Genomic DNA, 22,630 nt, shown 5'->3' on the forward strand with positions numbered 1-22,630 from the left:
AGCAGATCCTGCTCAGTGGCACAGCCCCAGCTTGGTGGCTTTGCATGGGGGACGGGAGGCTGCAGGAAGCTCTGGGGTGGTTATTCCCTGTAGACTGCAACACCATGCACATGTGCAGCAATAGCCTGGCTTCAGTCCAAACCTGATTCCATGTCTCGGGATATTTTGCAGGAAGGGGTCTGTACCTCATCTTGGAATGATCTCCTATGTTTTGGTTTGTAGAACTGCCCCAGAGACACCCTGTGGCGTGCAACAAAAAGGGGTCTTGGGCTATGTTTTTGATGAGCAGGTAGGATAAAAAGTTGGGAAGATCCTTTGGGTTCCGGGTCTTACTGAAAGGAAAGAAAGGAGCTGGTTTGGGTAGAGCAGCATGGAGACATAATTTGTGATGGAGTCTGGACCATGCCTTCATGGCAGGATGAGTCCTGAGGGTAAACAGTCTTGGCTCCACATTGCAACCTCTGCTCCAGCTACGGACACATTGTGTGAGGGAGCTGAGCAGCCTACTTGCAGGTGCTCATCTATTCATCACCTTGTCCTCATCCTGGTCTTTACTTGCTGGACACTGCTTTTCCAGCAGCATTCAAAGGAGGACCCACAGCTGGCTCATTTTTGGTGGCTGAGGGCTTGGCATTTTATAAAATCCCAGTAAAAGGAGGCTGTCTGTGGGTCATGTTCCCTGTAATTCTCCTCACCAGCAGGACATTGGCATTTGCTGTACTTTTTGCCGTCTCCAGGAAAACAGGAGGGAAGAAGAAGAAGCAGTGGAATTTAGTGGATTGAACAGGAAGATGTCCCTGCCCATGGCTCCCTGCCATGGGCAGGGACAGTTGAACTTGAAGGTCCATTCTGTGATTCGTTGATTTTATGAATACACCCATGTCCTGGTCTCATATTGGTCCTATTCTGTCACTGTTTGCCTTGCCAGTCTTTGTGGTGTCCCCAGGGAACATGGGACATGATGAGAACCTGCTCTCAGGGTCAGGCTTGACTCTCCATCCTCCTGGCCCGGGTCCTTTCTGATGGTTGGGCAGTTGTAATCTATGTGAATCCACAATGCAGTAGCAAGAGAGAGAGATGAGAAACCCTGTCCCGGGACTCATCCTCTGTAGGTCTGGTGCTAAAAGAAGCCTCTTGGGGCCACCACAGTGTACCAGCTCTTTTCTTTCGTCAACAGTTGCATGGAAAGGTGACAGAGTAAGAAGTTAACTGTGATGGTGGTGCGCTATAATAGCAGCAGGCAGGGAAATAGGGCAGGGTGGGGTGGGGGTGTGTGTACATGTGTGAATGAGGTTGTGGCTGCTGCACATGGGGGCCGTTTTGACGTCAGCTCCAATGTTGGGTGCAAGAAGAAAGAAGCACATATCTGCAAGCAGGGCACGGGATGGGAGCAGCTCGAAGCATCACTTTATGCCCACACACTCAGGCTGGAGTCTCATTGCTTGTGCAGAAATGCTTTAGAGTCAGTCCTTGCCTTACTCTCCTGCTTCATTTCCTCTGTTCTCCAGTGCAACTGTGAGCAATTCCTTGTTTCTCCAGCTTCCATCTGCTCCAATTAGGCTGGAAGCCCCTGGATGGTTTTCAATCCCCGAGACATTTGTACAGCACTGAGCCTCAGTGACAATTACAGGTCCGGTCCTCTCTGCTGCCGCAGCCCCGGCTGCCGCCACCATTCCAGTCTGGTCCTTTCGGCAGCTGCTCTTAATCACTGACCTTAGTTTGGAAGGTCTCCAGAGCTGGAGAAATGAAAGACACTTTAGAAAATGGGGAGGGGGGAATTGGCAAAAGCTGTTGCTTTTTAAAAGACTACTTATTTCTTAAGATGTACTTGCTACTGATTAACCTTTGCTCCATGATTGCTTTAATTGATTCATGCCTTAAAGCTGTCAGAGAGGTTCTGTGGGGTCATGGTGCCTCTTAAGTGCTCTCTTTGCCTGCAAAGCTTTTAAGAATGTTTTGGTTGAGCAAAACCCAATTCTTGCAAGAAATGCAGGTGAATGATGTTAATCCTTTTACCTTCTCCATTCCCTAGATTTTCCTGCCCTCATCTTAGTACTTTATTGTTGTGACCTCTTCCTTCCCTCCCTGCTGCCAGTTGGCAACCTGCTACAAAGCTGATGATGTCCCTTATTCCTCTGCAATTCATCATGAATGCTGTTTGAGGGTGGGAGGGTTTATTTTTTGGCTCTTCTGTGAGAAAGAGGCACTGAGGGGTTGGGAACTACTGCCTGTTGGTGTCTTACATGTCTTACAGTCCCATGGGACTGCCCATGGTCTCCATGACTGCTTTAAGTCACCCCATGTGCAAAATTTCTGTGGCTGTCTTTGTATGATAGCAGGGATAGACCCACAGGAAAGGGGGAGATAACCCCCTGGCAGTTGTGCCCTTCTTCTCTCCATGCAAAGGTGCAGAAGTTCCTTGAAGTTGAGCTGGCAGGGCTGAAATGGGCTTGCTGGGTTTAAGTGATGAATGGCCTTTTGCTGTGGGCTGGGTTCTTGCCCTGGCACTTTGGAGGTGGTATAAGGGAATTCATCTGTCCTATTTAGACATCTGCTCTTGGATGAGCTGAGTTGTGCCATATCTCTTTGCTGGCTGTGCTGGGCAATCAGTGTGACCACTCGAAAACAAAGGAGGTGGTGCACAAGTCTGATGAGGAGTGGCTGAGGGGGCAGTGGATGTTTAGCGTGGAGAAAAGGAGACTGAGGTGGGACCTTAACGCTCTCTACAACTACCTGAAAGGAAACTGTAGTCAGGTGAGGGTGGGTCCCTTCTCCTAAGTAACAGAATGAGAGAAAATGGCCTTAAGTTGCATCAGGGGAGGTTTAGATTAGATATTAGGAGAAATTCCTCATGGAAAGGATGGTCAAGCATTGGAACAGAATGCCTAGGGAGGTGATGGAGTCACCTGGAAAAACTGTGTAGCTGTGACACCTGAGGACATGGTTTAGTGGTAGGCTTGACAGTGCTGGATTAATAGTTGGACTTGGTGATGTCAGAGGACCTACCTATTCCAATCCTAGTGATTCCGTGATTCTAACTGCTCTTCTAGGAAGACCAAAGGAGGAATGAAAACACCCACTCCAAGCTCTGCATCCAAATAAATCACTCCTGTCCTCCAGGATGCTGGGATGTGAGGGCTAATGGGTGCTGATCCAGCAGATCTGACTGGGCTATGTGACCTGGGCCCTGAGACGGTCCATCAAGGGTCTGCCCATGGGTTGTCTACACTGATCTTCTTGCCTTGCTTAAACAAACTCCATGTTTCATATGGATGAAAATCAAATGTGCCACACAATCCTCATCTGCTGCTCTTGTTGCACTGTTGGCACAAATCTAAATTGGGAAACTGAGGCTCTGGGTGATGGCTCTGCTGAGCCCATAGTTTGAGTTAGGTCAGGAGATTTGTGTGCCAGACTATCCTTTTGCTCTGAAATGAGTTCCAAACTTTTCTGACATGGCTTATTTAGAAATATGGTAGTGTTTAATTAGCTGGAAGGGATTTTTCTCTGGGAACAGTAGAACCACATTCTTATGGTGCAAAAATGGACTGGCCCTTATGCATTTGGATACTGTCAACTAAATGGAAAAATTTCTGGCTGGTGACATGGAAAGCACCCTTTCCTCCCTTTTCTTTTCCTTCTTGCAGGGTGTTTTGCTCCAAGGCTTGAACTTTAACACCCACAGCTTGGGGGAGGGCCAGCGCCGGTGTCTTCATTGCAGTGGCCATCCAGGGCCTCTGTCCTTTGTCCGGGCTGAATAGTGCTCTGCAGAGCTGCTGAGCTGAGGTATGCGATCCGCAAACCTCTTTTCTTTCCCCCTCTTGGCTCAGAGGCAAAGTCTTCCCTCAGATATGATGCTTGTGGTGGTGTGCAGTCCTTGGTGGGGCTATGGGGCCAGAGGGGGTCCCCCACGCTGTGTCCCAATCTCCTCGTCTCTGCTTAACAGCAGGGCACAAAGAGCTGCTTAGGCATTCCCAGGAGCAGAGAGGGACCCAAGCCAGGGCATGCTGAAATGCACAAAGTAGGATTTATCTTCAAAGAAATATTTCCCTCCTTTCTGAGCTCTTTTTATTTTTTTTTCCAAGGGATTTATTCCTCCTCCTCCCCTCCCCAGGCAGGCTTTGAGGCGTGGAAGCACTTTTTGCCTCCCCACAGTGGCTTTTCAATGGTGGGAGAGCGACTTCTTAGAAAGCTGCGGGCCACCCAGGGGCAAAGCCCGGGGCTGAGCGCAACTGCACGGCTTGCTGCTGATGACATTGCACAGCCATGAGCACGGTGAGAAAAAAGCTCTCCCCTTCTCCTGTTGACCACGCTGAAGTGCGGGGAGCAGCATTGCACCCCAAACTCGTCACGTTGAGTCTCTGTTTTCAGGCTTGACCTGGAGGTATGAGCTCACCGATGCTCCTAATTCCCTCTTTGTGTAGGAAGGTGAGACCAAGGCACGGATATCTCACTGAGGCCATCTGGGATCAACATCTGGCTGGGTGATGGAAGGTCTGTTTGTGGTCACAGATGGAAGGTCACCGTTCCTGATCCTTTTTAGGGCTAATTTCTGCCTCTGCCTACCTGTACTGCCCAGGGGAAGGATGCCAGCTTCCCCAAAAGGCTCTCTCCTTACTGGAGGGGTACCCACCACTGAGATAACAGGTCCTATAACCCAAGCTAATGTGTTATATATGAAGTATATGAAGGACCTCAGGGTCAAAACTAGGGAAGACTCTGCTGAGGGGTCTGGCACCAGCAGGGCCAAAGATACCTGTGTGTCATGCTCATTTCTGCAATGCTGGGAAAGTGCCTATGGACCCAAGAACACCTGGATCAGAATATGCCTGAGTCCAGCCAAAGACACGGCATTTGTGAAAAAAAATCTTTCTCCACCTCTTCTTTTTCTTCCTTATTTTTTTTAAAGCGACTATTCAGCTTTATTCAAAACACTCATTTTGCTCCTTGCAGGCTCCTATTGTAGCACCGTGAGACCCTTTTACAAACACAATTATTTCCCTTTGACTGTTTCCAGATGAAGCTGAAAGCATTTGTATAAAACGCATTGTAAACGCTCTGAGGCTTGGCCAGTAATTTCCTGGGCACACATTTGTTAATGTATTCTGCAAAGTGCTTTGAAGATGAAGAAAACCAGCTGTGATTTATAATGATGATGAGTATGATTAAACAAGGTTTCTGCAAGTAGTTGTGGATAATGAGCCATCCCTGGGGACTGGACATTGGGTACAAACATGCGCCAAACCCAGAATCATAGAATGGTTTAAGTTGGAAGGAACCTTAAGACCATCGAGTTCCAACCCCCCTGATATGGGCAGGGACACCTTTCACTAGACCAGCTGTAGTGGACTGATTACAAGATGGAGTCTGCTTCACCATTGTCTCGAGCATGGAGTTAAAAAGCCTGGATGCCACAGCTAGGCTGCTGCAGGAGCCGAGCTACTTGCAAAAGCTCCAGGAGGCACCTAGCAAGCAGGCAAAGGCAGGCAGACTAGCAAAAAAAAAAAAAAAAGATAAAAAGTTGTTACAATAAAAAAAGGTGGCAAGGACTTACTCTCCCAAATAAGATATTCCAGGCAGATCTTACTTGGAGACTGGGGAACCAGCCAATGGACACTCAGGGCCCGTCTTGGTACCAGGCGAGCTTTGCTGGGATACTGGTGAACTGAGCAGTGGGCACCCAGGGGCTACCACGAGGAGGGTATTTAGGGCCGTGCCTGGGGACTGCTGGGGGGGTTGTTTGAGGATTGCTGCGGGAGCTGCTGCCACTCTGTTACCCTGCCGGTTCAGCTCATTCCTTGGAGGATACAAGGCGACAAGGGAAGAGGCCCAGCAGAGAGAGATCTACCAGCTTGCAAGCCAGCAGCATTTCATGGTGGTGGTAACTCCTGCCCTGTGCTTTTAACAGTTACCCTTAGGTTTCCCCACTTTTCTATATTCCTTTTTTGTCTCTGCTCTTTTGTGTTACAAAAAGTTGAATTATCATTTTGGGATCCAGCATCTGGTCTCATTTGTGCCTTAATCTCAAATATGGGAATGTTTTAGAACCTAGTTCCCCTCTGCATCTAAGTGGATTGGAACACCAGGTTGCTCAAAGCCTCATCTAACCTGGCCTTGAACCCTTCCAGGAATGGGGCATCCACAGCTTCTCTGGGCAACCTGTGCCAGTGCTTCACCACCCTCACAGGAAAGAATTTCTTCCTAATATCTAATCTAAACCTATGACTGAGCAGGACACACCACCTATTTCCAGCACAGCTCCTGCTGCGTGTCCTCTGTGATGGGAATAAGTCCCTGCGCAACTTTAATAGATGCAGGATTTTGGCAGTATTTGTTTGAAAAGGGCTTGATCATTTGTGTCTGTTCAAAGTGTGGTGGGATGTTCCAAAACACAGGACATGAACCTTGGTGGAAACCCCTCCATATCTTTAGAAACCACAGCCACTACGTGTTAGAGGTGTAGTGCAAAAAATGGAGCCGTTATTTCTTGTTAACGCCTCCTACACCTACTGCTGTTCATTGTTTCCCATGTTAAGCCCTGTTGGTTTTTTTGCTAATGGCTGTGTTCTCCATCTCAAGCCAACAGCTTAACAGTGCATGAGACATGCTTTGCACACGTTTGTCCCAGGCTGTACGTACCCCCTGGGATTCCACAGAGAAGTAAGGTATAATTAGGGCTTATAAAGAAACTGTTGAAAGCCTTAGTGATAAATTATAATTATCATCTGCAGGATAAAAGATATAGGGTATATCTTCTATCAGAGATTATGACTATCTCTACTTTATTTGATCCTTTTTCATTTCCTATGTTAAATCTCATTAATTTCCTGAAGAGAAACTGAAGGCAGATGATAGTCAAATAAAAGGGATCCTGGAGTGGGATCCAGAGCCTTGGGCAGACTCTGTAAGGTAGAAATGCAGGTTTAGGAGATGGTCTTTGCTGATCTTTTTTGGCTAGTGGCAAGATGTGTGTGCAGCTCATGGTGATTGTGATCAACCAGCAGCTTGCCAGGAGGTTGTTTTTATTCCTTTGCTTCTGTTGGTGTGGTGCTGTGGAAGAGTCCCAGGGGAAAGGACAGGAAATGATGCTCTAGAGAGTGGTGGGATGGCACAAGAAATTTCCAGGCTAAGGAGCTGCAGATGCTGGAGAGGCTCAGCTTAGGCTCAAGGAATCTCCCTAGCATGGGGTTCGCTTTCTCTCCAAATCCCTTGGAAATAATGGCATGGGCAAAGTGGGCATCACTCCTTTCTCCTGCTTTCCTACACCATCAAGATTCTTAGGACATGCTGGCCATGCAGGTGCATGGTGCAGGTGAAATTACCATCTCCATGTCCCTCACATGACTCCTGTCACCTATGTAAATTTTTTTCCCCCAACTCTGTTCTTGCAGTGGACTGCAAAATGTGTTTGTAATATCTGGAAAGAGCCTGCATCCAGAATCACAGAATGGGTAACGTTGGATGAGACCACAGTGGGTCATCTGGTCCAACCTCCCTGCTCAAGCAAGGTCATCCTAGAGCACATTGCACGGAATATCATCCAAATGGCTTTTGAATATCTCCAGTGAGGGAGACTCCACAACTTACCTGGACAGTCTGTTCTGGTGCATGGTCACCCGCACGGTAAAGAAGTTTTTCCTCATATTCGTGAAGCTTCCTGTGCATCGGTTTCTGCCGGCTGCCTATTGCTCCACCAAGAAGAGCCTGGATCCATCCTCTTTGCACCCTCCCTGCCCACATTTATACATGAGTTCTGAGGCTGAACCAGCTGCCTGCGCTGCAGCGCCTCAGCTCCCCGCCCGCGCAACTCCCTCCCCGCCACCCCCCCGCGCAAATCGCCGCACGAACCCTGGAGCAAACTGCACTCCCCGCGCATCCCCCGCGCATCCCCGCGCATCCCCTGCGCATCCCCTGCGCATCCCCCGCGCATCCCCTGCGCATCCCCCGCGCATCCCCCGCGCATCCCCCGCGCAGCCCCCGCTCGCTGCCCCGGGTCCCTCGCGCTCCCGGCAGCGGTTTAAAACCGCCGCGGCGCTCCCGGCCCCGCCCGCTCCTCGCCCGATCGGCTGCCGTGAACTTCCCGGCCCTGCCGAGGCTCTGCGCTGCTGCTGCTCGGGTGTCCCTGAGCTCGGGAACTCCCCCGTGCAGCCTGACCTGACCCTCATCCCCGGACGTACCTCGGTCGCCGCTGCTGCCACCTCGTCGAGCGTGTCTTACAACTTCTTCCTGCGTTGTAAGATGGTTGTGTGGGAGAAACCTGGGTAGATGCCGGGGAAAGGAAAGAAATACTTGAAAGACCCAAGGGAAAAAGCTATAGGCCAATGCAAATTTGGCTGCTGTAGCTGTTTGTCCCTTGAAAGATGAATGCTCCAGCCCTAGAGCACCCAAAAAGACACGAGATTTTAATCCTTGCTCATGCACTGGCCTCTCAAGCAAGCTCCTCTCTGCAGTGCTTTCAGCGTTCAGGTTGTGTGGCTGAATATGTTTCCTGATTTTTCTCTCCTTCTCCTTCCTCTGTCTTCCCCCTTGGCTATTCCCCATGTTTTTCATCACTCTCTGTGAAGCAGTGGGAAAGGAGCAGCTCTGTCTGACTGCCTGCGATTATGGGGACTCTTATCTGCAAGCAAACAAAGTCTCTGTTTGCCAGGGAAAAACCTGAGGTTCCTGGGGTTTATGGAGCAGAAAAACATGTGTTAATGCTTTCATGGCTCACTTGTGAAGGAGTCGTAAACTTCGGTGCCCTACTGATGCATGTTTTCCTGCTTGCTCTTTGCTCCCATGGCTTTCCCAGTGAATGGATTCAAGTTTGCTGAATAGATTTTAAGCTGAGAAGCACCTTTCTGACTGTCCTTGTGTCTGTCTTTGTCTTCCTCATTCTTACATGGGACTTGCCATATTTCTCCTGGACTTCTCTTGGAGTTGCCACTGGACTGTTTGCTGATACCAGCAACAGCTCAGTGTAAATGCATCACAGACATATGAATCTCGCAGAGCTGCAGAGGAAGATGAGCTCTTCTTAGGAGTCACTGCCTTCAGAGTAAAGCAGCCAAAATATTTTATGAGTTGTCCCTGGTCTTCCCAATCCCTGTCAACTCTTTTCTTTGCATCTCCACACAAGCATCACCTTTTGTCTAGTGCCTTGAGCATGTCTTGTGCTTTGTTCCTCAGAAGAGACCCAGCAGTCTCCAAAGCTATGGGGCAGAGTGGCTCAAAGGCTCCCATTTGCTAGATGAGCCCTCTGTATGCCCAGAGGGAGCAGGAGAAGCCTCAGATCAAGTCATGATCTGGGGCTTGGAAGGGTGATTTCTTCTTTGGATTAGAGCTCACTGATCCCAGTAGATGTGGTATAATGTGTTTAGTGGTCTCTCACTGGTTTCTGGTTGTACTTTTGAATGCACTTTGCAGGTCACTGCAAGGTCTTTTATGCATAGCCATTTCTCTTTTGAACAGGGGACAACTTCAGCCACAGTAGCTCTCATTCCCTAGTCACACAGAATCACAAAATCAACTAGGCTGGAAAAGATCTCTGAGATCATCAAGTCCAACCTTTGACCTAACACCACCTCGTCTACTAGACCATGGCACTCAGTGCCACATGCAGTCTCTTCTTAAATACCTCCAGGACAGTGAATTCACCACCTCTCCAGGCAGCCCATTCCAATGTCTGATCACTCTCTCTGTAAAGAATTTCTTCCTAATGTCTAACCTAAACCTTCTCTGGCACAGCTTAACACTGTGCCCTCTTGTCCTACTGCTGGTTACCTGGGAGAAAAGACCAACCCCCACCTCACTACACTCTCCTTTTGGGTAGTTGTAGAGAGTGATTAGGTCTCCCCTGAGCCCCCTTTTCTCCAGGCTAAACAGCCTCAGCTCCATCAACCTCTCCTCATAGGTCTTGTACTCCAGTTCCTTCACCAGCCTCATAGCCCTTCCTTGGACTTGCTCCAGCACCTGAATATCCTTCCTGAACTGAGGGGCCCAGAACTGGACACAGTACTTGAGGTGTGTCCTCACCAGAGCTGAGTACAGGGGAAGAATCACTTCCCTGGTCCTGCTGCCACACTGTTCCTGATCCAGGCCAGGATGTCATTGGCCTTCTTGGCCACCTGGGCACACTGCTGGTTCATGTTCAGCTTCCTGTCAATCCAAACTCCCAGGTCCCTTTCTGTCTGGCTGCTCTACAGCCACTCTGTCCCCAGCCTGTAGCGCTGCATGGGGTTGTTGTGGCCAAAGTGCAGGACCTGGCACTTGGTCTTGTTAAACATCATACCATTGGCTTCAGCACATTTATCCGGCCTGCACAGGTTTATTGCCTTTGTGGGGTGCTTTGGCCCTTTGCAGACTTCAGAGGAGCAGCTGGGTGAAGTAGCTCTGTCTGCTGGGGACTGGGAGAGCAGGGAAAAGGTCTCTGGCAGAGAAGAAAGGGCAGGGCCGGAGAAGAGGGACAGAGGGATGCTGTGCCAGCAGAAGGGAAAGCCCAAAGCAGAGGGCAAGTTACAACCTTTCAGTCTCTTGATACTGAAAAGTCTTACTGCCATAGTGATACTGCTTGGACAACAGAGCCAATGGGGGTTCAGGGGATGCCAGACAGAAAGGTGTTTTGCTCTTCTTTGGCCAGCCTGATGTTTTTGGGAGAGCCAGGGGTTGGTGGAGGGGGTTGTGGACAGGAGGTTGTGTTCGTCTCTCCCTCTTTCCCCAGCCTCCTCTACGATGAAGGGTCCCTTCCCCAACAACCCCTGGAGTTGGAAAGGGGACTTGTTTGGAAAAACTAAGGCAGGAGTTCATTAAATTCTAATTATCATGATGTTATAAGTAGTTTGATGCGTAAATGATGTTCTGATGTTGCCCAGTGAAGCTGTGTCTCCCCCATCCCTGGAAGGGTTTGAGACCAGGTTGGATGGAGCTTTGAGCAATCTGGTCTAGTGGAAGGTGTCCCTGTCCATGGCAGGAAGGTTGGAACTAGACGATCTTTAAGGTCCTTTCCAACCCAAACCATTTTGTGATTCTATGATGAAACTGAAAACACCTTTTCTTTGCTTCTGGGGTAGAATCCAGGGTGAATTATTTAAGCATTCAGAAGATCAAGGCCAGATGATGTTTGATACATGAGAGAAACTGGATGCTGCATGTATCGAGTAGCCTGTGCTATAGGTAAACAGGTCTGTCCTGGAGAGACTGTGGGTTCACCACATCCTGTTATGGCTACCATGTACCAAAACCCATGGGAAGTGCAAGGGAAATCCCAAATAGCAGGTGACTGTCTGGGGAGGAAGAAACATGAACTACAAGGAAACACTAGAAAAGCTGGGATTGTTCAGGCTAGAGAAGGTTTAAGGAGAGGCATCGACATGTGAATACACGAAATATGTAACAGAGGAAAAGTTTAAGCCGTTTGCTATATCCAACATAAACAGGACACGAAATAACATCCTTAGATTGTACTACAAGAGACCATATACTGGGAAAAAAACCCTCAGCTTTTAATAGAGAAGCTAGTTAGGACTAGTTTAGCCTGTCTTGAGGGATGGTGGGATCTCAATCACTGGTGATTTTATGAGGGATATACTAATACCTAGATTTAATACCTGACATGCTGCTGCAGCCAGACAGATGATGTGGGCAAGGATCTCCATAATCTCTTTTCCTGTCAAACCCTGTGTGCTCATAGATAAATATTGATGTGTGAGCCCTGTACCCACACCCAGGAATGCGAGTAACAAACCTCATGGCCCTCTGACAGCAAAACTAATGCTTTGGTCTAGTGTTCTGAGTTCCTATTGCTGAAGAAAAAGAGCTGAGTGAGAGTGGATGCTGTGTTTCAATGATAGGGGAACTCATGTTTTTAGGGATCCTTATAGGAGGTTACAAATACTGCAACCCCATGGCATGTGACAACCTTCTGGTAAGAGCTCTGAAGGTTCAAATATATTCAGAAGATGTGGCTGTTGTAACTTGGTAATTGCTGGGTTTATGCCAGGTGCACTTTAGGCCAGCTGATGAAACCAGCTGGATCAGCTGTCACCTGCATCACTCACAGGTGGCATGATGCCCATACCCCCCCAGCTGTGCTCTGGGAATTCAAGAGCAGGATCACCATCTTGCTACATGAGATCAATTTTTTACGAAGTGGTGATCTACTGGTGCCAGGATCTGGTACTGCTGAGTTTCTAGGGATGGCTTGACCCCATCATATCCAAGAGTGTGTGATTCCCCCTGACTGTCCTGGATGGGCAGACACGTCTATCTGAGGAAGGCATTCAGGACATGGCACACTTAACACTGCTTAATTAGTAGTGGTCCAAACTGAAACACCTTTTTGTTTCATTTCTATCCTCTCTCCTTGCACTCCAGCTACCAGTAGGCTAGAGCATTTGGAAGGAGTACCAGGGGTGCGTTGTTTCTGTTTTAACTTGTGTTCCGTGTCTCTGATTTATTCATGCCTTCTGCAAATGGGTCAGTTTTTTAGATATGTCATTCTGCAAGGATTTGTCCACTGATTTCTGCAGAGACACACTGGGATCTGAGTTATTTGCAAACACTTTATGTGTGCATTTCATCCATGTGTATAGTGCAGCATACTGTTCATTCTTCTTCTTATTATTACATCAGAAAAATCACAGAAATTTGGAGTCGTAAGCTGGGACTTCGCAGCAGATGTGCCTGGATTTGAACATGGTTGGTATGGACTCAAGGATGTGATGGCACTTATTAATGCCACAGAAAAACATCTCTGACTGACTTTGTACTCTAAAGAACTGTATAATTGAACTTCTTTGCATGTCCACACAAGACTTTTTTTCTAAATCTTTCCTTGCAGTTTTGATAGTGCCCTGCTGGGTGAAACACTCTTCCCTGGCACTATGTGCTATTTGCTTCACTGTAACTGCATTGGTTGCTATTTACCACCAAGTTCTTTGCTTAAAATTATGATTATGAGTAGATCTCCCACATGTATATCTTTACAGCTAGTCTTTCTATCCTTAAATACCTGTGCCAGGTAAAGTTATTTCACCTAGGAAATAATTTTTTCTTAAGGGATCAGTCTCTGCAGTGTTGCAGTTTTGCCAGGATAAGAGAGCTGTGTACCCGAGGGGATTTTAGTGCCTTTTCTATATGAGGTAGTTAAATTGATGGCATGTTTCAAACAGGTCACAGTGATGTTGAATAATTCCCATGGCTAAGCCTAGGCTCAGGTTCCTCTGACATAATTTTAAAGTCTGCATGGAGTGCTTAAGTTAATGAATTCATTTCCCAGAGCTCCCTGTATAGCCAAAAGGAGGCAGAGGTTTCCTCAGGGGTGATTCAGAGCATGTAGGTTATAACCAGGAGCACCAGTGACTACTGAGGGGATTTGCAATGTCTGTCCTTCTCTGTTAGGCATCTCAGTTTGGTATATAAAATTAGGTGGGGCGTCCTCAGCATTGTTTCCTGCTGGTCTCAGCATCCTCTTGGGAAAACTTCCTCCCTGTTTTCTGATATGGAAAGGTTACCCAACAGGAAAGGGGGGCTACAGTCTCCCTGTAAAACTTGTGGTCTTGTTTCAGGAGGAAGATGAGATAGCACCTCAGATGGAGGCCAGTTCCACCAGCTTCAAAAAGCTTAAGTTTGGGAAGCTGAAGGTGGTACGTCGGCGCTTGCTGCAGAGGTATGAGCACCAGCCCTTCATCTCCTGCCTGGCTGGGTTCTACAGCTGCCGGTGGAAGCGGTACCAGCGCCAAAGGACCGAGCCCGGGAAGTGTTGCTGCAAGATGGTAAATTAGCTCATAACCAGTACAGACATGGATTTCTGTAAAGGGCCAAGGCAGTCCAAGCAGACAAGGGTTGATGTCATGCAATCCCAGCCCAACATCATTTGGAGCCCACTGAGATCTGTCAGGCTGTTAGATTTTGTACTAAGTGCTTCATGAATTGCTGTGTTTCCGTGGCAAGCTTGTTTTATATGTGCCACCATGCAGCTACCAAATGTGTGGTGGCAGGGAAGGACTTTGCACCAAACCCTCCTGTCTAGTGAAACATCTCAGAGCCATGGAATCAATTTAAAGAAGTAACATTAGGGGTGAGTGTGCAGTAAGAATTGCAAAGACAACTGCTGTGCAGTACAATTAAAATCCTGTTCATTTGGGAAGTTATGAGTTTTCCCTGAAAACAAGTGCCTCTGAGTACACTTTTGAGGACATTCCCCTGGTCACAAGGGACAGGGAGGGAATTCCTCTCTATATTTACTTCAGTTAGAATTCTAACACCAAGCCACATATTTTAGGGACAGCCTAAAAGTACCTACCATTTTCTTTGATTGCTTTGGGGTAGCCAAGGCTCTGACCACTTGTCCTTCCTCTCCCTCTCCAGCGGGAATGCCTGTTTTTCCCATTGCTCATTGGAGCTTTCTGCTGTTCTCTGATCTTTCTATACACGTGGGGTGAAGGGAAAAATGACTACAACAACTTTGACTGGTAAGTACCTCTTTTCCTCCTCTCCCACCCCTTGGGCAGGTTACCAGGATGACTGGGAAGGGATGAGCACCCTCCCCAGCATCTGTGCTGCAACAGGGCACTTTAGCCATGAAGCAAAGGTCTGGCATTTTAAACTCTTGGTCACAGCATCCAAATTGAATGTCCAGAGACTTCAGAGGTGCTGAGGGTCTGCCTTTTGCTTGGCTACAATTTTTAGGTGTAAGTGTGAATTTGGAAGAAAGGGGAGAATCATCATCCCAAAAATTGTGAGTGAAAGAGACTAAATGACTCTTTCCTTCTCTGAGTCCCTTTCTCTCCTGCCCCCTCATTCCACCTGAAGAAATGTAATGGCTGGAATTTGAGGCATTGCACCAGCTAGCTTGCTGGAAGAGAATTCCATGTTCCCAGACTCAAAATTAAGAAATAATCATCAGAGATTTATGCATGTCCTTTCCTTCTGTATTACGGAGGCAACAGTTATGCAAATCTGGCCTCTAAAACTAAATTAAAGCTGCTCAAATATTATGGTAAGGAAAGGTGTAATAAGGCGTACTAGTCTGGTGGTTAATGCAATCAGGAATTTTGGGAAGGAGGCTCTGAATCACTTTTGCATGTTATGTGGTAGGTTATCCCTCCCTCTTTCTTTGTTTCATTGCTTTGAAAATTTCAGAATTTCAAGGAACAGGGCTGTCAGTCTCCTCCAGTCCATATGCTAACCACAAACATTATTACAATATTTTATTCCTTTCTAGGTATAACTATGGGAATCTGGGCTTCTGGTTTCTCTGGTCTCTTGTCATCCTTATAGTGGCTTCAATCTTGTTCACATACATCTCACTGTTACTGGTAAGTAGTGCTTGTTGTAAGCTGACCTTGACTTGTAGTCCTAAAAAGTAAACAGACCAAAGCTCAGTCTAGCCCACCATATGATCCTGAGACAGTGGATGCCTGGGGAAGATTTGGAACACAATGATTGTTTATGGTACTTTCTCCCCATATCCACCTGCAGATGACCAGTTTTAGCTCAGGGGTCTCTGAGCCAGATATAGTTTCTGAGACTTCTTTTGATGATTTGCCTTTGATAAATGTGTCCAATCTCTCCTTGAACACAAGGAAAGCTGAGCCAGCAGTGGCTGGATTTAGATTTAGGGGAAGCTAAAAATTGTTGCTTTGGCAGCAGGGAAGTATGGGGCTCTGAGTCATGTAGCGGTGGTGATACGTCATCACAGCTGAGTTATTCTTCTAATCCTGGGAAAAAGGGTTCTTTAGAGGAAAAAGAATGTTATCACTGAACCTACCTTGACTCACTCTGCTTTGCTGGAGGGTTTTCTCCAGGTAGAGACTACAGACATGGTCAGAAAAATGCTGCTGAAGTTTATGCTGAAAGAGGTTCCTGAAATCTTCACTTTTCCAAATCCTGTTAAATTTTCTCTTCAGTTCTAATCTGCTGTCTGCTTTGTTTACTGAAAACATATCAAACCCAAACTTTCCCTAAAATTTCTACCTACTCATCCCTTTCCTTTGTCCTTTCCCTCATAAGGAATCTCCCAAATAAAGACAGATCTGCACCTGTGTTTCTGCCTTCTGCATCCAGAGCTATAGGGTAAGAAATCACTTTAACTCCAGACATTGGAGTCCACATTCAGTCTCATGCCTGCTCCAACTTTCATTTTGAAATGCCAGGTGCTGAGAGTGAGGTTATGGCTTTGTCTCACCTCTGTGACCAAGACAACCACCTTTTATCATCCATTCCCGCTGTTCTTACCCATTCCCTGATGTGTCATCATATAGTCAGTCTGTAAATTGCTCATGACAGGGAATGTCTTTTGACTTTGTCCATGCAGTGCCTAACACAAATGGTTTCTGGTGTTCTTTGTCCCTACTGATGTACAAGTAAATAGTGGTTTTATTCTAGTTCTAGCAATAACCCCCCAAAGTGATAAATAGGACAGCTGCTTGGGCATGCCCACAGCAATCAATAACATCACAAAAGATGTGGACTAACTGAGCTCTGAGCAGGATAAACAAGAACAATTCCTTACAAGGATTTTGTAACACTCTGGTGGCTCTAGGGCTCAGGGATTATTATTTAGGAAAGCGTACCTGCTTTTCCAGTGGCCATGGAATAGTGTAGGTGGTTTGATGGTTACAATGCTACTTAGGGCAACTCAGAGCTTTGCCAGAGATGATCATGTCACAGAGATGCATCTGAGATTGTGCCTCAGCAGGTTGTGGATCTGGAGTCAACCTCTGGATCATACCAACCCCCCATAGCACATACTAGAAACTGGCTTCACGTGATTTCCTGGGCTTGAGTAGCCTGAAGACCTCTGGGGCTGGTGTGTCAGCCTGGTCATGTTCTGTCTGGGTCCAAACAATGGCCAATGTCTGAGCAGTGGACTTTCTTAGAGGAGTTTCATGTCTTTGTCAGGGTCAATGTGATGACCGCAAACTGTCAGGGCAGGTGATTGGCAAAGTAAAGTCAGAAAGGAAGATGGAAGTTATGAAGTGAAACTAGTGTCAGTCCTGGTCTCACTCTTTATTTTGTAGATACATCCACCTTCTCTCCTCAAGCCTCTCAGTTCTGTCTAATGAGGCTAACAACATTTGCCTTCCTCAGAAGGGTGAGCATGGATAAACCTGAAAGAATACAAATAGTCTGGATGGTATCAGACAACAGGAGAAACACTTGAAGATGTTCCTCTGCTCTGAGCACAGCCTCTGCAGTGAAGTTCCATTTTCTCCTTGATTTCGCGAAGCTGTTAAGTGACCCAGCCAAAGCTGTTTGGTGTTTCTAAGGGCACTTGCCCTGATCGATTGCATCACCGTGCCACTGTGTCTTATGTGGCAAGACTGCTGCATACATCTATGTCGAGTGGTGGTATTGGGAGGCATGAGGCTGTTCCTTGAATAGGATTAGGTCTTGAAGGAAAGGGAAGCGAGGAAAGTTATCGCTGCCATAACTTATGCTCCCACTATCTCAAAGCATGAAGGGTATTGTAGCAGCTGTGGCTGGACAATGCTCGTTGCAGCAGGGCTCTTTCAGAGAAGGACTCTACCAGGAATCCACCCCTCCACCACTGTTTGCAGAGCTTTCCCTTCACTGAAGGCTTTGATGGACCACCCAGCAAAACACTGGGAACCTCACAGGCTAGCAAGTGTAACTCAGCCCTTCTACTTCTAAATAAATCTGTCAGTGTGGGCACTATACGATAGCTGGATTGCTCTAATATGTTTCAAATAGGTTTCTGCCACAATGAATTATATTCCAGGTTCTGGTTGAACAGTGTTGGATGGAGACTATCCCCACACTTGTTGCAGGAGGGACTGGAGACCTTCACCTAGGCAATATTTTCCTGTGGTGTTTTGCATGAGCGGCCTGTCATATCTGAAAACTGAGCACCCTGATGCCTTTGTTGGAGCAGAAAGATTTTATAGCAACCAGTGGCTGGTCTGGTTTTGTTTGTAAACACCATACCTTTTTCTTAATGATGGCACCCAACTGCAGCCTGGATGCCTGCTTCCATGACCTTATTGTGAACCTCTGAAGCATATACGCTTCTGACCACTAGCCACAAGTGGCTGAAGAAAATGCTGCACAAACTAGCACTAGCTGTCTGTACAGAGATGGTCTCCATCCACATGCATCATTGTCATTTTTTCAGACAATCTATTTTAATTAATTCAATTGTTCATTCACTCCCCAAGACAATTTTCTCATCCCCGTTAGGGCTAAAAGGTTAAGCTGAGGGGTCTAATTACAGAACCGTTCATGCTCAGCGGAGAAGAGAAATCTTTTCTTGTTCAGACTTTCAAACACCAACAGATAGCATTTTCCTCTTTGCAGTTCAACCATGTTTGTTCTAAGGGTGGTGGGGAGGTGACTTGTGAATGTACAAAGTATAGGAGCTCAGATGTGTTGTGGCCTCTCCATTCATAGACTGAGAGAACTCAAATTGACACTGAAATCCAGAAAGTGATTTCAAACTTCCATCCCTCAGAGACTAAGGTACCAGACAAGTTCTGAGTTGCTGTATTTTTGCCAAAAAGGGAATGTAAGGTCCTGAATCCAGCTTTTGTGAATATCTGAGTGAGCAGCTGTTTCAGGTGAGGCGAGTGTTTAAGTGCCTGCCTCCATGTCCTCATTCGTCAGCAAGGTTCTTCACCGAGAGAGTGGCTGGGCACTGGAACAGGCTCCCCAGGGAAGTGGTCTCAGCACCAAGCCAGAGAGAGTGCCCTGAGTTCAAGAAGTGTCTGGACAATGCTCTCAGGCACATGATGTGATTCTTGGTGTGATCCTATACGGAGGCAGAATATGGACTTCGATGATCCTTGTGGTCCCTTCCAACTCAGAATATTCTGTTTGGCTTTTTACTGTATGCAAGGACCAGGTCTTTGTGTAACATTGCTTGCAGAAAAGGAACAAAGGGTCTTTTTTCTTTATTTTTTTCCCCCTGAAATAGCTTATTTAAATAGGGCTAACTTAAGATCTCTAGCAGTATTTCAGTTCTCTCCGAACTGCTCCCACTGTTACTCATCATATACTGGGTATAGGATTCCATTAAAGGAACTCAGTGTGTCAGGAATCACTTAAAGGCTGATCTGTACTCATTGCTGAGTTTATCATAGAATCATAAAATGGTCTGGGTTGGAAGGGACCTTCAAGATTATCTAGTTCCCACCCCCCTATCATGAGCAGGAACACCTTCCATTACACCAGGTTGCTCGAAGCCCTATCCAGCCTGGACTTATATCTTCCTTCAAATCAGCATGATCCTGGAAAGAGAGTGTGTTTGTAGGTGGGTGGGAAACAACTTACATTCCTTTGCAGTTACATTTCTGGAGAGAAGATCCTCTTCCCCTAAGTCTATACATCCTGTTTTCATACAATCCCACTATCCTAAGGTCTGGAGTGAGTTGCATCATAAATGATCCTCCTCGGTGGAGCACTGATGTCTACTAACTGGTAGTTTTCTTTAAGCCCTGATATCTGGTGATACTGGTCCCCAAATTATCCTTTACAGTGGTCAGGAAGCTCGCCCCAGGCATTCAGACTCCTGAACACAGACCTGTGCATTTTCACAGTAGCAAAGTGCTTCTCCTGGTGAAATTCATGTCCAAGTTCATTGGTTGCTTAGGTCTGGAACAATGTAGAACAATGAAGAAACTCCATCAAAGCCATGGGCTGACTTACCTCATCCTTGGCATCTTGGTGTTCAGGGTATCTTGGGTTGTCCCCTGTCTTGGCTGGGGTTTGCACTATGCATTACAGGAACCCTCCCCAAGGGCTCCAACTTCCCATCAGAGGGAAGGAACATGCCAACCATCAAAAACTGGAGTAATTTAATCTCCAAGATAATTTTCTCTGATCTGAGATGTGCCTGTCTCTTGCATTCCCTCTGGTTACTGGGGGAGCATTGTCTTGTTTGCTGTCTGCTCTGTATTTTTGTGCTGCTTTGGAGGCATTTCTTATTCCCTGACCTCTCTCTCATGGTTGATATACCTCTAATCACAACCAATGCACAGAAAATAATCAGGGTTAGTGCTGTACTGGTTTATACAATAGCTGTTGACCCTGGACATCATTCCTCTTTCGTAGTCTGTACTCACAAAGAAAAATCATTGAAAGTGAGTACCCCAAAGTGTCCAATTATTTGTTAGCCATGAAAAAGTCTTTGATGCTGCAGGGCAGCCTTGACACATGCTTAACCATTTCAGAAGCTTTTTTTCTGTAGCAATAAACATTTCTCTGCATGCACCTGTCCTGCAAACAGCTTTGACATTGTGCAGGAAGACCTAGTGTAAAGTAACTTCCCAATGCAAAAATAACTCCAGAAGTACCTCACTGAACACACGTCATCATCTTCCCCCAGGATGCATACAATTTCTTCTTGATTTCCCAGGTCCTCGCGATGTGTTTGCTTGCAGAAGGTCAGCAGCTGTACCTGCACTGGAGTCACAAGGTGGGGAGAGTCAGGGCTTTCTGGTAACTCTAATCTGCGCTTTAAATTAATTAAGTGTGTGGTATTTCTTTGCATGAAAACCTCTTATACTATGGAAGAGAAGGAAGAGAGGGAAGAGGTTAATCTTATGAGGATTTAGATGTCCAGAAGAATGATATCTCCACCTGAGCTGATCACTCAAATTCCTTTTTCACTCAGTGGAGGGAAATGAATCCTCTGAGGATGCAATTCATCCAGCTGGTCATAGGCATCTAAATTAAGATGGGATGAATCACACTCAAAGAACCTTTTTTCCCCACTGACTCTAAAAGGTGCCTGCAGTGACTCATTCAGGTGAAGATGTCTATATTTGAATCATCTACATATGGTAACATGAAGTCAAAAGCGAAGTTTCCAGGAGAAGCACAGCATGATTTTCTGTAGCAGGCCCCAGCAACAGTGAAAAAAGTGTCTGCTCTCTATGCAGAAGAGAAATACAGCTTTTCCGAGGCATCCTGGTGCCTCATGCCTTTTGGTCTTTGGATGGTTCCCTGGAAGTGTTCAAGGCCAGGCTGGATGGGGCCTAAGCAATCTGATCTAGTGGGTGGCATCCCTGCCATGGTTGGAGCTAGATGATCTTTAAGGTCCCTTCCAACCCAAACGGTAGAATTCTCTAATTCTATTCTATGGTTTGGGAAATGCCACCTGGAGTTTTGAAGGCACAAAAATAAATTCTCAGAGATTTATTCCTGCAAACTTACATGTTAGAATCATCATCCTTGAGCAATTCTTGGGGCTATGTAAGGCATTTAAGAAATGCTTCTCTAGCCATGCAGTCTAGGATAGAATGTAATGTGATTGCAAATCCTGCAGTGGAAAGGAATAGCTGAATGTGTGGATACTGATTCTGTATTTCTTTATGTAACTAATAGAAGCTGAGGGATCTTTACTATTGAAAACAGGATTCCAGAAGAATGAGAAAGATGTAGAATAATTTGTAAAAAAAAAAAAAAAAAGAATGAAAGGCATTCTTGGATCCAAGAGATTAGGGATAGACTATTAAGGTGTTGATCCATAGAAGATCCTCTGAAGAATGGTAGGGCCTTGGTACTTTGGTATAATTTCTGCTTGCCCATAGTTGTCAGCGGATAGATGATGTACCAAGAAGGGCCTCCCGTCACCACTGTGCTGGTACCAAACCAAAGAAGAAGCTGAAGACTAGAATAAGATACCTCCTCACCTTTTTGACTGAAAAGTGAACTCTCATCTCTTAATTATGGGAATGTTTGCTGTTGCTGAAGCCTGTTGCAGAGCAGCTCATAGCTTAAGGAATTTTTTTACTGTCCCTTTTGGATGTAATTTGTCACTTCTGACTTAGAAGTGATGAATTCCACCTGCAGGTTAGGGATTTAATGTAAGCTGGTCACCTAGGCTTCATCCGTATCAACTGAGAGAGGCATATTCCATCATACTGCAAGCAGGAATGGATCACCTCTGGAAATTCCTCTTTATCCAATGATTATAGAGGGAGTCCTGAGGGTTGGCTTAGTTAGGTAACCAACTATTGAGATCAGTCTTGCCATATAGAAAAAACAATGATAGCACTGTTGGTCTAGTTTTAGTCCCATTGAATCTCTCTGAACTGGGGAAGTCAATCTCATGCATCCTAAACAATTTACCAAGCTGCTTAAATTAGCCTGTGACTCAGATGGATGGCACACCCTGTGCAGAAATGCTGAAGCTGATTTATGACTCCTTTGTGTCCCCAGATTGGTACGTTTCTTGTTCTGGGCTTCTCTATCGCATGCCTCTTTGCATTAGCTGTACTCTGGGGAGATCACTGGAAAACTGTCCGCCTGTCATTCCAGGTAAGAGGAGTTGGGAGGTCTGTTTGAAAGAACAATGTGTGAATAGAAATATTTTGTGAAAACTGATGGAAGATATTCTGTAGGAGATATTCTGGTGGGTGTTTTTCACATGGGTTTTCCTGTCAGGGTATGTGGTTCTGAGTAAACTTTTATTATGACTTAACATTTCCTACTGGGAGAAAGGAAAGCAAGACCTGAGGCTGAGTTTCAAGCTATGTGTCTCAGTTTGGGAAGTTATAACCTTTTGTTGTTTGTTTTCTGTGTTTTTTTTTTTTTTTAGTTTTTTTTTTTTTTTGTTTTTTTTTTTTTTTTTTTTTTTTTTTTTTTTTTTTTTTTTTTTTTTTTTTTTTTTTTTTTTTTTTTTTTTTTT

General features: G+C 46.2%; 1 protein-coding gene and 1 long non-coding RNA gene across 3 annotated transcripts in view; one reads left to right on the forward strand and one right to left on the reverse strand.

The window, feature by feature from the left end:
* Positions 1-1,547: 1,547 nt before the first annotated feature.
* LOC108504774 lies at positions 1,548-7,808 on the reverse strand. Its single transcript, XR_001877243.1, has 2 exons — positions 7,588-7,808; positions 1,548-1,736 (listed from the first exon to the last, which is right to left on the reverse strand). It is a non-coding gene; the product is annotated as an uncharacterized LOC108504774 (long non-coding RNA).
* Positions 7,809-8,025: 217 nt separating this feature from the next.
* The window catches only part of GDPD4 (glycerophosphodiester phosphodiesterase domain containing 4), a 28,369-nt gene continuing 13,764 nt past the window's right edge, over positions 8,026-22,630 (forward strand). The window contains exons 1-6 of one of the 2 annotated variants that reach the window (XM_017830186.1): positions 8,026-8,233; positions 13,545-13,751; positions 14,347-14,450; positions 15,203-15,296; positions 20,354-20,413; positions 22,162-22,260. In XM_017830186.1, the coding sequence (XP_017685675.1) occupies positions 13,569-13,751; positions 14,347-14,450; positions 15,203-15,296; positions 20,354-20,413; positions 22,162-22,260 (540 nt within the window). In that variant the 5' untranslated portion in view covers positions 8,026-8,233; positions 13,545-13,568. The remainder of the gene's footprint in view (positions 8,234-13,544; positions 13,752-14,346; positions 14,451-15,202; positions 15,297-20,353; positions 20,414-22,161; positions 22,261-22,630) is intronic. The other variant, XM_017830187.1, reaches the window with a different exon arrangement.

The sequence above is a fragment of the Lepidothrix coronata genome, unplaced genomic scaffold (genome assembly GCF_001604755.1).
Source record: "Lepidothrix coronata isolate B3197 unplaced genomic scaffold, Lepidothrix_coronata-1.0 Scaffold174, whole genome shotgun sequence".
NCBI classification, from domain to species: domain Eukaryota; kingdom Metazoa; phylum Chordata; class Aves; order Passeriformes; family Pipridae; genus Lepidothrix; species Lepidothrix coronata.